General features: G+C 44.3%; 1 protein-coding gene across 4 annotated transcripts in view; it reads right to left on the bottom strand.

Moving 5' to 3' along the window:
• UBE4B (ubiquitination factor E4B) overlaps positions 1-13,803 on the bottom strand; it is a 121,963-nt gene that overhangs the window by 26,305 nt on the left and 81,855 nt on the right. For all 4 annotated transcript variants that reach the window (XM_032360940.1, XM_032360941.1, XM_032360942.1 and 1 more), the window contains 7 exons: positions 10,958-11,014; positions 10,289-10,405; positions 10,091-10,189; positions 9,390-9,503; positions 7,575-7,773; positions 4,833-4,971; positions 508-607 (listed from right to left, as the gene is read on the bottom strand). In XM_032360940.1, coding sequence (XP_032216831.1) covers positions 508-607; positions 4,833-4,971; positions 7,575-7,773; positions 9,390-9,503; positions 10,091-10,189; positions 10,289-10,405; positions 10,958-11,014 — 825 coding nt within the window. The remainder of the gene's footprint in view (positions 1-507; positions 608-4,832; positions 4,972-7,574; positions 7,774-9,389; positions 9,504-10,090; positions 10,190-10,288; positions 10,406-10,957; positions 11,015-13,803) is intronic.

Here is a 13,803-nt window from a genome sequence, read left to right on the forward strand (position 1 = left end):
TACACTCCCTTGTACAGCCTTTGCTCAGCATCCGTCTCACCAGCAGAAATCTTCCTGTCCACAGTTAGGTTCTGTGCAGTGGATCATTTTTAATGACAAATGAAGGAGGGACAAGGTGGGGGGGGTCTTCCCACGGCCACAAATCCACTCGGTTACACACTGTGAAAATGCATGGCTGGCACACTGGGTCACAGAGCTGGGGGGCAGTGGAGGGGGAGAACCTCGCAGAAGGGTTAAGTGAGGCAGGTGAAGGCCAACCGAGGACGATAAAACCAGGAAGAATTCACACTGCCACCGGCAAAGCACCTGCAGATTCTGTCCTGATTTAAATCCTGCAGGGAGACCGGGGTGAGATCATCACCTGGTCTGAAAGTCCAGTGTTTCATCTTCAGGGGAGAGAAAGACAGAGGCAAAAGGACACTACGGGGCTCCGTGCAGGCAAACATTCTGGTAGGAGAACGGCTGCCGCGCGGCCGGGCTGTGACGATTCCCATCAGCCGTACAAACCTTAAGCTGAGTTTTGCAGCGCTTTAGCATCTCGCGGTGTCTAGTTGCCAGCGGGGAGTCTTTCCATTGGCTTTCATTGTTTTTCAGATCTTCCACGGTTCTGAAACCAAGGACTAAAGGTCAAACCCAAGAGGACACGCGGCTCCTTCTTACCGACTTGTTCCGACCCTGTCGAGGACCGTCAGACATCTCCCCCTACCTCCAGCACCTTGAAAGTCAGAGTATTTCCTGTCATGCGTTGGCAGAACCTTTCTTAGGGTTCCTGATCTAACGAATGTCTTAAAATTGGTGGTACTTTACGTTTAATGACATTTAGTCATTTCTTTTGGAAAGAAACACACTATTTACATCGTTCCCTTCTTTTCCTAGGAGGGAGAACAAGAAGTCCCGCCGGAAGGTTCACGGTTACTAGGCCTTGGCCAGTTACCCCAAACCAAAGGCTGGTTCGACAATGCCAGTGCCCTTCCGTCTTCTGCGACCGTTCCCTCCACGTGGAATGCTCTTCTCGGAAATGATCTTTGCGGCATGCTCCTTTACTCCTTCCTATGCCCGCCCAAATACCAGCTGCCAGTCAGGCCATGTGCGGCATATTTTAGAGACTGGCTCACCTAATGCTCTATCAACCCCTCTCTGTCGAGACAATTATAGAAAACTGGAGGTTGGCACATTTTTTTGGAACTACACCTTCCCCGACTCCCTTGCTGCCAGTGAATCTGCCCACGACCTAAGCTTCCATTGAGAAGTGACCCCTCGCTGGAAGCAGAAGAGCATGTTGAGGGTGGCAGCCACACAGCGTTTCTGGAAGCACAGTGGCGGAGGAGTTCTGACTGAGGCAGTGACAGAGGCTCTACGGTCAGGATGAACCGTGGAACAGCTTCCTGCCAGGTCAGGTTCAAAGGCAAACTCTGGGTACATACCTGAGCCCTCCCCAGAACTGATGACGATCTGACAGACTGACTGCAGTCACGGAAACTGCCACATGGCACCCGTCTCTGCAGCTTGGGGTGAGGGAGGTGGGGCTGGAAGACACTCAGAAGCCCCGTGGGACGGCTGACTGGCCTGGCAGCCCGCCTCTAGGGAGCCGCACGGGACAGGCTTGTGAAAAATGCAAGGAAGCCTTGTTTAGCTTCCAAGAGGGTGGTAATGACAACCAGTGTGGAGTGTGTTTTTTCAAACAAGCCACTATAGATTTCAAAGCACTTGGACTTAATACTTCCCTTTCGTACCCTTGGCTCCTTAGGGACGTGAACATCTCTGGGACATCGTTATTCTACCTACCACATTTGTGGGGAGAGAACGCGGGAGTGTGTGTGGAACGGATCCCGGAGTTGCCTGATCTGCAAGAGTGAACCATGCGAACACCCTTCTGTGTAGGACTAAATTCACGGACACCATTACATCCACCAGAGACCCTGGATACAACATGGTCGTGAGTAGCTGGGAGGGGTCTGAAATGTGCACCCAGCTAGTGGACTCAAACTTGGCATTGACAGGGACCTATGCTGAGTGAAGCTGGGCTAGTTGGTATCCCTTGACAGAATTCAGAGGAAGGAATCTAAAGTTTAAGAAGCTGAGAATATTCAGATAGATACACCACGGATGACTGGCTCAGACAACCCCTCCTCCCAAACCTGCCTCTCTCTCCCCCCATATCCTAGAGGACATCTCTCCTATCACAGTGTTGGAAAGCACACAGGTGAGGGGAACATCTTTGAGCACAAGAGTGACCGTCCACAGTCGCTTGGGCGTGAACGCAGTTGATGGTACCATTGAAATGGATCAACCAAAGTCAGTAAAAGAGATGGGATCCCAGGGCTCCAAGATGAAGAAACAGACAAATTCACAATCACAGCTTGCAACCGCATAAGCCTTTCCCAATAACTGATATTATAAGCTGATAAAATCAGCAAATAGGAGGAAAATTTGAATAAAAGATGAACAAGCCTGACCTAACCAACAAATGCACCGTGCAGTAAGTGACACAGAAAGCACATTCTTTTCAGGTCTCCACGGGACATTTACTCATGTACCTGTTGGGCTATAAAGCAAATTTCAATGAAGTTCGAAGGACACAAATCAGAGCACCGTGAAATTGAACTAGGAATCAATAACAAATGATAAATCCCCCAAGACAAATCCCCCAAGAATCTGGAATCTCAACAATGTATTTTTCAATAACCCACTGGTCAAATAAGAAATAATAAAAATTAGAAAATATTTTGAACTGATCAGTAAAACGTGACATACCAAAACTGAGAACTGCAGCTAGAACCAGGCTTGGAGGGAAAGGAACAGCCTTAAATACACGTATAAGGGCTGAAAATGGATGATATATGTACCAATCTTTCTTTTTTTTTTTTTAAGATTTTATTTATTTATTTGACAGATAGAGATCACAAGTAGATGGAGAGGCAGGCAGAGAGAGAGAGAGGGAAGCAGGCTCCCTGCTGAGCAGAAAGCCCGATGCGGGACTCGATCCCAGGACCCTGAGATCATGACCTGAGCCGAAGGCAGCGGCTTAACCCACTGAGCCACCCAGGCACCCTATATGTACCAATCTTAAGAGGCAACAGAAATATCAACAAAAAGCAAATTTAAACTAAAAGTATATAGAAGGAAATAATGAAGAACCTGCAGACATTAAAATAATAAAAAGATGTTATGAACAACTTCAAGCCTAGAAATTTTGAAGCTTTAGATGTCACAGAAATACTGACACAAGATGAAATAAAAGTGTAAATAGTCATATATCTAATAACAGAATAAAACACATAATCAAAAACTTTCCCATAAAGAAAATTCTAAGCCCAGATAGCTTTATCAATGAATGCTTCCAAACATTTAAGAAAGAAATAACTTATAAACTCTTTTTTTAAGAAGATTTTATCTGTTTGAGAGAGAAGGAAAGACAGACAAGCAGGGGGAGTGGAAGGGAGCCCAACACAGGGCTCCATCCCAGGACCCTGGGATCAGGACCTGAGCAGAAGGCAGATGCTTAACAAATGAGCCACTCAGGTGCCCCTAATAAACTCTTCCAAAGAACATAAAAAGAGAGAATACTCCCCAACTCAATATTGGCAAGCATGATACCAAAACCTGAGGAAGACATACCAAGAAATGAAAATGGTAGGCCCATCTTTCTTTTGAACATAGACTCAAAAATCCTAACCAGAGTATTAACAAACTGAATATCCAATGAGCTATAAAAGCAATAATATAAAAACTGAGTTTATTCCAGGAATGAAAGACTGGTTTAGCATCAGAAAACTAGTTGATATAATTCAGCCACATTAACCGAACAGAGGAGAAAAAAATTTCTGATCTCTTCAATAGCTTTGGAAAAAGCATTTAGTAAAATTCAACTTCTGTTAGGAATAAAAAACTTTTAAGATACTAGAAATAATGGGAAATGTTCTTCATCTGGTAACAGAGGACATACAAAAAAAACCTCTCCCCTCTTGAATTAGAACAATAGAAAAATTTGAAGAAAGTTGCCTCTAGTCAAGATTTTACTAGAAGTTATAGCCAGTATGCTAAGGCACAGAAAAAACGTGTAGGAAAGAAAACTGACACCATTTACCAACGACACAAATAAGTGTAGAAAGAAAATCTTAAAGCATCTACAGAGTAACCATGAGCATTAACAGGTGATTAGCAAGATAGATACAAAGAGATACAGAGTTACAGATAGAGATATGACATACTTTTTCTCATAGCCAGACATGTACATAGGTCCTGGACCAAATGCAGTGGCCATACTACTATTATTCCAGAGGACTGGTTTCGAAACGTGTTTGGTTCTTATTTCTGTGATTTGTTTATTTGGAGGCATTGGCACATGGGGAAAAATGCTTAGGTCAAGAAACACAGCAATGGTGCTAATGAATGGGAAACTGATGGCTACTACCTGTCCATTCTGGGTTCCTTATGCCATAGGCCAACATACAAAAAAGGGAATTCCATGATGGCAGGGGTCAATGATCTTTTTTATCAAGAGAAACTACAGTTACTGTTTCAGACTCCAGAGGAGGAGAATGACTGGAACCCAGGAGATCCTTTAAAGGGCCTCCTGGTCAACACCACACTCAGTAAAAAAAGTTAAGGGAAGTCTAAAACCACATACTGAGTATTGAGATCTCTCTGAAACCAAGGCTGGGTCACTCTGCCACATAAAGAACTCTGGTGGACAGAGGACTGTGGACAGGGAAGCAGCAGCAGATGGTTCACTGCAACATATTCACTCCTGGCATTCGAATCCACTGGTCACAAGAGAACTGCTTTCTTCATACCTCGGGCAATCCCAGGACCTGGGGTCATGTACGCACCTATTGAGCTCCCGGATGGCCCGGAGTCTGCGGATGTAGCGACGGCAGCTTGGCAGAATGGAGAGGTGGTGGGCGTGCAGGGTAAGAAAAAAGCATTCTGTAGGGAATTTCGGCTCAGAAAATGGAGGCTGATCTCCATCTAGGAAAAATAACATGATTCCCTAAATAAAGGCTTTAACAAGATTAAATCAGGCGGAAAGCACAATTAAGACAGAATTACACTTGAATTTTCAAGAAGCTTAAGGATGCTTTTTAAAAAATATAGACTAAGGGACGCCTGGGTGGCTCAGTTGGTTAAGTAGCTGCCTTCGGCTCAAGTCATGATCCCAGCGTCCTGGGATCGAGTCCCACATCGGGCTCCTTGCTCTGCGGGGAGCCTGCTTCTCCCTCTGACTCTGTCTGCCACTCTGTCTGCCTGTGCTCACTCTCGCTCTCTCTCTCTCTCTGACAAAATAAATAAAAAAAAAAACTTAAAAAAAAATATATAGACTAAATTATAAGCAGCACAGAATTCCTACGAGCTCCATTGAATGATTAGGTATTTTGCCCCATCTGATTAAATGTTAGCATAGACGTACATCAACAATCTGTCATTACAAGTCTTCCTGATGTATTTTATAAAACCATTCCTATAATTCAACACAGGCCATGAAACATCACCATGAATCTCAAAATACTGATAGACTATGTTAATCTACAGATTCCAAAGCCATTTCTGTACCGTGGGCATGTCTGCCGCTTCTAATTCTTCTCTATTATAAACAGTGTTTGGAAGATCTGTATGAAAAATCACTCCTTCACCCCACTCCCAGAATTGGAAGTATATTCTAAAACATAAAATTATTGAGAATGACAGTGTTAAAATTTTTGGTATAAATTAGAATTCATTAAATAAATTCATTAAATTCCATCTATTTCTTCACAAACTTACATTCTATCTTATCACTTGGTTTTTGGATTATCTATCTAGCTATTTATTTTTAAAGACTTTATTTTTAAGTAATCTCTACACTCAACAATGTAGGGGCTCAAATTCACAACTCTGAGATGAAGAGCCCCAAGCTTCACCGACTGAGCCAGCCAGACGCCCCTGTTTTTGGATAATTTACACATATACAACAATAACCTGAATTTCTTTCAATTTGTATCCAATTCCTATTGCTATATTTTTTCCAGCAAGTATCTTTTATTTTCTATGATATATACTGCTTACATTTTTGTCCCCCAAAAGAAAACTATCTCTTGGTAGAATTCAGTTTGGGCCTTATACATTTATAACAGGTTTACATTTTGAAAGGCATGATTCTATCAAACATAAGACATATTTTGCTCCATTCTTTAATTCTGCATACTCATTTTATCTCACTCTACAAAAAGCATATTTATCTAAGATACTGTATATACATATCGTCTCTGATGATATGTTTCATTTATTAAATCATTATAAATTTGTTTCCTTCATGGCTGGGTCAAATCCTCTGTTCAGTTTTTTCATGTTTTCTTTATTTTTATATTATACATATAAAATATAAAAATAAAAAAATAAAAGATATATATAAAGAATATAAATACATGTATATACATATTTTTAAACGTTTAACCCCTGGATTCTTCTGGAATTTACTAGTCCATGATATGATTCCAAGATGATATTAGTTACTACTCATCCAAGTGATACTAATCAAACACTAACTTTATTGCTCATCAGATACTAGTTTTTATTATAGTTTCCATGTTTCTCTAGAACGCGTGTACCCATCTGATCACAATGCTGCCAGGTAGGCAGGGAACCCCTATCCTATTCCGTGAATGATTTTATAATATTTAAAAATTAAATGCCATAGGGCTCTGATATCTGTCATTAGTATGTCTTATCACATAGAAAGGAAAAAGATCAAAAACGTAATACCTTTAAAATATTCATATTTTAATACCATCGATGCATCAAGATCTATGAAATATTTCAAGAGAACTTTAATTGGTATATATAAAATCTATATCATAATTAAGTCTCTGTTACCATTTTTATTATATATATATATATTTAAAGATTTATTTATTTATTTGACAGAGAGAGAGCTCAAGCAGGGAAGCAGCAGGCAGAGGGAGAGGAAGAAGCAGATTCTCTACTGAGCAAGGAGCTCAAAGTAGGACTCATCCCAGGACCCTGGGATCATGACCCGAGCCGAAGGCAGCTGCCTAACCCAACTGAGCCACCCACGCATCCCTATTACATTGCTTTTTCTTTTCTTCTTCTTCTTTTTTTTTTTTTTTGTTTTAGTCTGAAGAGTGTATTTCCTTCTACTTGTTCTATATATCCATTTGACTTTGGCTAAGCCAAGTAAGACTTTATTTGTTTGTTTGCTTGTTTTTTAAAGATTTTATTTATTTATCTGACAGCAAGAAAGAGAGCACAAGTAGGCAGAGAGGCAGGCAGAGGCAGAGGGGGGAAGCAGGCTCCCTGCTGAGCAGACAGCCCAACGCTGGGCTCGGTTCCAGGACCCTGGGATCATGACCTGAGCTGAACACAGAGGCTCAACCCACTGAGCCACCCAGGCGCCCAAATAAGAAATTTTTAATGCGTTAATTTTTTGTGTGTATCTCTGGCTCTTAAATTAATTTTCTGGAGAGAAAACAACAATTTGTGAGCAATCACTAGCATCCAAATAAAATAAATCTACGAGACGTGTTTAAATAAAAGGGCAGCGTTTCAATGACCTCACAGTGAGCAACGTCACTCACACAGCTCAGCCAGCCAGTCGCTCACGTCCTCCATCGTCGCGTTCACTCTCGTCTCATCATTAGGGAGAATGATCCGACACCTGGGGTGGAATATGTACGTGGGGTCCACCGTCTCTAACTTGATCTTTGTACTTAGCTGCTGCAGCACCCAGAGGAAGTTCAGCATGAATCCATCTGTAGATACCAATCTATCATCTGTCTGTGGAATACGGAAAAAAAGGTATTTAAAATAATGATTCAAAAAGAAATTTTGGCACAACCGTGTGGCTTACAGACATTCACCCCAGAGTCAATGAGAGGAAATATATCATCACCATTGTCATTCTATCAGAGGGCGCTCTTTACGGAGTCTTAATCCTGTGTGAAGCATTTTATACATTCCCTGAATCTTCAGAAGAGCCCTTGGAAGTCAGTGATACTGCTATTCGCATTTTACAAAGGGGGAAACTGAGGCTCAGAGAGCTAAACGACTTGCCTAAGATCCTCAAAATGAATTAAGTAGAAACACAATTAATGTTGCTTCCTTTCTCTTCTTTATTTCCCCTCAAGAGCATCAAACCCTAGTTTTACTCAGCACTGTTTCACTAACAGCCATTTTTAAAAAAATATTTTATTTATATTTGTCACAGAGAGGACGAGAGAGAGCGAGCGAGCACAAGCAGGGGGAGCGGCAGGCAGAGGGAGAAGCAGGCTCCCCGCTGAGCAAAGAGCCCTCTGTGGGACTCGATCCCAGGACCCTGGGATCCCGACCTGAGCCTAAGGCAGACGCTTTACCGAATGAGCCACCCAGGCGCCCCTGACTAAGTTTCTCTGGCTGATGTCACGGAAACAATTATAATAACGGTAGTTCACATCAATTGTGTGTCCACGCCGCACCAGGCACTGTTCTAATAGCTTTACGGATAGTAACCCCACAGTTAGGAACTACTATCACCCCCATTTAGCACTTAGGAAACTGAGGCACAAAGAAATAAACGGTGAAGTTCCCACCGTTAGTAAATGGTGGGACCAGAGAAGGAAATCCAGGCAGTCTGATGCAGGGCCACACTTTTATCTATACACTTTTCTTCTTCTCAACAGAAAGGTCACATCATTCATTCACTACTTATTAGTAATATAGGAAAGATGCCCTTTTATCTTCTCTTCCCTTGCAAGGTGGTCCAGGCCACCAGGCTCCCCACCAGATCTCCTCGGGTCTGCTTCTGTCGCTCCTCCCAACTTAGCCCACATCACATTTTTTTTCCACACAGCACATCTGGCGGTTTCCTTGCTGCAAACCCCCCAGGCGCATCCCATTCTAGTTCTTACCATGTCAGCCGTGGCCTGATGGGAGTCCCCAGCCGCCATCCTCCTTCCTGCACACTATTTTCGAGCCACTGAACTCTGCATATGGGGCCTGTTCCAAAGCTAGATCATTCCCACTTTGGGGCCTTACAAGAATCTAGAAAATTCTTTTCCCAGCCTTGTCATGGCTGACTTTCACATCAGTCCGGTCTCTGATCAAACGTCACCTCCTTAAAGGTGTCTTCCCCACCATGTGATCGAAACTCACTCCCATACCCTCCTCTGGGTACCTCCACGGCTACTTCCAGGTCCTCCACGTGCTTTATTTGCGTCACAGATGCTACCAGCGCCTGTAGTAATGTACTTACATGCTGACTCATCTAGCCTGTGGAACATAGCTGACAGCGGTAGAAGATTCTCTCCTGCTCAACACCATGTCTCCATTTCCTAGAACGCCTGGCAGGTGCCGAGTGGAGACAAGCCAGATGAGTGACTTTAGCCAATCCGTGACGCGGGCTTCTCGAACCCTACCTGCATCTGTGCTTTCTTCATGTTGGCGTTGACGACGGCTGCCATGTAACTGAGAGCAGCCTCACGGGTCTCGCCGTTTAACAGAATACTGTGCAGAATCTTGAAAAGCTCTTGCTGGAATTGATTTTAGAAAGGGAGAAGAAAAAAAATGAAGACTTGACTTTAAAAATGATTCTTTTGACTTCAAGAACAGCTGGGCTTTTTCTGGGCTTCTTCTCCCTTCCTCTCTCTTCTCCTTCGACCCGTGTGAAGAGCGCCCGACCACCAGAGGAACAGGGTGTCCACATTCAACTGTGTCAAGACCATTTGCACGCAAGCAGATGGTGGGGGCAGGGGAGGCAAGCAGTTACTACGGTTTTAATAAAATAACCTTTTCTATTCCCTTTTTGGGACAGGATCAAAATTACCTTAATTATGCTACCGTTAGCCTCTAATTTTGCTCCCGAGAAGCCTCAGAAGGGAGGGCATACCAATCCACACTTGAGAGGCAAGAGTGACCGAGGAGTATGTGCAAATGAACGGCGCTCGCTCACTCTCAGGTTTTAAAGGCCTATGAGTGGGCTGGAACTGTAGCTTCCAGGCCGAACCAGTTCTCGGGGAGGCCACATACAACTGTTACGGCAGTTGTTACTCAAGACACCGGTGACTCATACCCAGCCTCTCCACTACGCGTCCTCTGAGCTCACTCCCCGAACACCTACCCTTCCCAGCTCCAGGTAATGCTGCAGTGACTGGCTGACCACGCGAGTGTTCTCCAGGGTAATGGCGGGCCCTGAGAAATATTTTTCGACCACCTTAGCCTGGGAAGAGAAGGGGAAAATTCCATTGATATACAATGTACATTTAAGGAAGGAATCTGAACATCAGAGCAGCGAAGTACAAATGGCCACTGTACTTACATCGTCTTCCGCGAAGACCGAGAAGCTGAAGAAAGCCCCCAGGTAGGACAGTCTCTGCAGCTCCCGCCCAGAGCCGGGGCTTAAGGATTTAGGCAACCACAACGGCAAAGAAGCCACCTGGGCAAGAAACGGCAGAGGCAGGTCAGGCTGCTATGCCGGCCAGTGAGGGGGAAGCGTGCTGAGCAGAGTTCTGGACAGCCAACCTGTTCTCAGCGGGGTAGACAGTTCACACACAAAACCCCAAAGCTCACGACCATGTTAGGACCCCCGCTGCCTTTTCTTATCTCGGACGGAGGCGGAAAACCCGCCGGACTCCTCTACGTTTCCACAGGACGGTCTTTCGCTTTTTTACGTTTCGAGAAGCTCTTTGATAGCACTCGGACCAACCATTTTCACACTGTCAAAGGACTCAAGTCCATTTTCCCACAGGACTTGTGTTCCTCCTTGCACAATATTTATACAAAGATCATGGAAGGTCGTAACAAGTTCATCCCAGGCAATCACGTGTAGGGCTAAGCAATTTCACTACTGAGAGTCACCCAGACGTGTTACCTGCATCTAACCTAAATGTCCTCTAGGAGATGTTTTTTTCACACAATGTTACTTAAGGGGTATCTTCAGATTTACACATCCCTAGAACGGGAGCGAGTACATCAGGGAGTCACTCACCAAATTGCACACGGGGTGGGTCTTCCCAAACTTGGTTTCACAAAGCTCACCTAAAGCCTAGGAATAAGATCAGAAAGTGTCATTTTTAATTTTTTAATTTTTTAATATTTTATTTATTTATCTGACAGAAAGATACAAAGAAAGCACAGGTACAGAGAGAGGCCAGCAGAGGGAGAGGGAGAAGCAGGCTCTCCGCCGAGCAGGGAGTCCATGCTGGGTTCAATCCCAGGACTCTGGGATCATGACCTGAGCTGAAGGCGGCCGCCCAACAGACTGAGCCACCCAGGCACCCCGAAAAGTGTCATTTTTAAAAAAAGATTTTATTTATTTATTTGAGACAGGGGCAGAGGGAGAGGGAGAAGCAGACCCCTCGATGAGCAAGAAGCCTGATACAGGGCTCGATCCCAGGACCCTGGGATCATGACCTGAGCCGAAGGCAGATGCTTCACCAACTGAGCCCCCCAGGCACCCTGCAGAAAGTGGCATTTAAATGTATTCCATCTTTTTTTTTTTTTAAGACTTTATTTATTCATCTGACAGAGATCACAAGTAGGCAGAGAGGCAGGCAGAGAGAGAGGGGGAAGCAGGCTCCCTGCTGAGCAGAGAGCCCAACGCGGGGCCTGATCCCAGGACCCTGAGACCATGACCTGAGCCCAAGGCAGAGGTTTTAACCTAATGAGCCCCCCAGGCGCCCCTAAATGTATTCCATCTGGAACTGACTGCCACATGTAATACCAAGAAGCAGCTCTGATGCTGCCGTAAGTACATGTGCATTCCTTCCAAAACACTAAGAGCCTCACTATTCTTCTGATGTACCTGCATGTTGTAAAAAAAAAACTCAGATGAAACAGAAACTAAGAAACACTCATAAACCTCACCCGAAGAGATGACCTCTGCTTTTAGTTAACAGCTTTCCAGCCATATTTTTGTGCTGATCCACACTGAAATAAATGTGTTTAGTTTTACAAAAAGTGATTTTTTTCACTTAACATCTTTCCATGTCAAAAAAGATACGTTTCATAAACTTGGGACGGCTCATCTTGCCAGTGCTGAAACAGGACTATGTATCATTGCAATCTAATAAGCTACCACATTCAGAACGTATTTAAAAGCCTTACTTGGCTTCAAGATCTCGGATATTTCTGAGAACTCCAGGGTTTTCTCCTTTGGAGCTGCAATCATTCTCTTATTAGAGAATGAGGAAAAGTAGGTTTTAGGGACATAAACACAGTTTAACACAGCCGGCGTGTTCCAATCAAACACCATTTGAACAGTGAGCTCCGTTTTCTGTGATTTGAACACAGCTACCAGAGTTCCCGAGCCAGCCAGCGGAAGCTGCTTGTGAGTCATGCAGGGAGGCCCTGACAGGTCTCTGGGGTGCACCAAGAAGGAAAAGTTCTCACCGCACAGCGCAGGGGTTCCCAACCAGTGCTGTACACCAGGATCACCGGGGGAGCTGGAAAAACCCAATGCCAGGCCCCATCCTCACCAGACCCTCGACCAGTGGAACCACAGTGTGTGGGAGGCAGGCACCAGGTGCTTAATTTTAAAGATCCCCAGGTGATTCGAGGGTATGGCAACGTGGGGAGGCACTGGGCCAGAGAACGATCACAACTGTTTCTGGTTCCAGCTCCGGTGGTCTTCCTCTTCCTGCTCCCATGATCTTTCCTCGCACTGCACTCTCTCCGCTGGACAAGCATCAGTGATGGTATAAAATAAAGCTATTGTCTGCCATAATGGAGGTCTTTGTCTTTTGACCGAGAAGGACATTTTGTTGCTATCTGACACTGAAAGCTCCTTACTGAAACATTGAGCCGTTCAGACCGCAACAGAAAAGCTAACAGTACCGCGAAGGAACATTTACATCATTCGTTGAGAACGAATGTGCACTCGAATATTTCATCACTGGACTCAAACAATCAGATGGTTTCACTTCCTCTTATCTGGCACAGACAGAATAATGTGCCGAAGGATTAAGAGAATTTTATTAGAAACCCGAACGGCAGGGGCAGCAGAAAGAGCCCTGACATAAATCCATTCAAAGCTGTTTTTTTAAAAGAATTCCATTTCGCTTTCTAATTTCCCGATACCATCTTCGCCTCTTAGCTCCATTTTGATTGATTAAAACAGAGACAGGCCCCCTTCATGTTCACCCGTGTTAGCATCGATCACGGTGTGGTCATCTGCACTGCTGTGGACTTGAGTTCTGCAGTGGGTCAGGGGCAATTAGTAGAGAGGTGCCTTGTCTAATTAGCCCAAGTATCTGGCACAGAAAAGGTCCTCAGTGAGCACTGACTTAATGTAAGATGGAATCAAGTCAGTAAAAAGATCGATTTAATCAGGGCCTCAATTTATAAAAGATCGTATTCATTCACTGAGTTAGCTAATTTCGTATTTTGTTATTTTTTTCCTTCACATCTTAGACGGAAAAATATTTAGTCATATGTCCGAGTATTTTTCTCTCCAAATTTCCAAGGAACCAATTCAGAAAGAAAGGGGCCTTTTCTTTTCTTTCTGGTTCCAGTGTGTTCACAGCAGTCAAGGCCCTTCATGAGGGTCTAAAGAGAAAGGTCTGTCCACAATTTACGCTTGCTGTAGGTGCCTGAATGAGCTAACCAGTTTCCCACAGGAAGCCTGAAGGAAATGGGGAAGGCAAACAAGAAAACTACTCTGAGATTTTTCTATAGAAAGTCACTTCATGGGGTGCCTGCGTGGCTCAGTGGGTTAAAGCCTCTGCCTTCAACTCAGGTCGTGATCCCAGGGTCCTGGGATCGAGCCCCACATCAGGCTCTCTGCTCAGCGGGGAGCCTGATTCCCCCCTCCCTGCCCCGCCTACTTGTGATCTC

This window comes from Mustela erminea, chromosome 10 (assembly GCF_009829155.1).
Source record: "Mustela erminea isolate mMusErm1 chromosome 10, mMusErm1.Pri, whole genome shotgun sequence".
Lineage (NCBI taxonomy): Eukaryota > Metazoa > Chordata > Mammalia > Carnivora > Mustelidae > Mustela > Mustela erminea.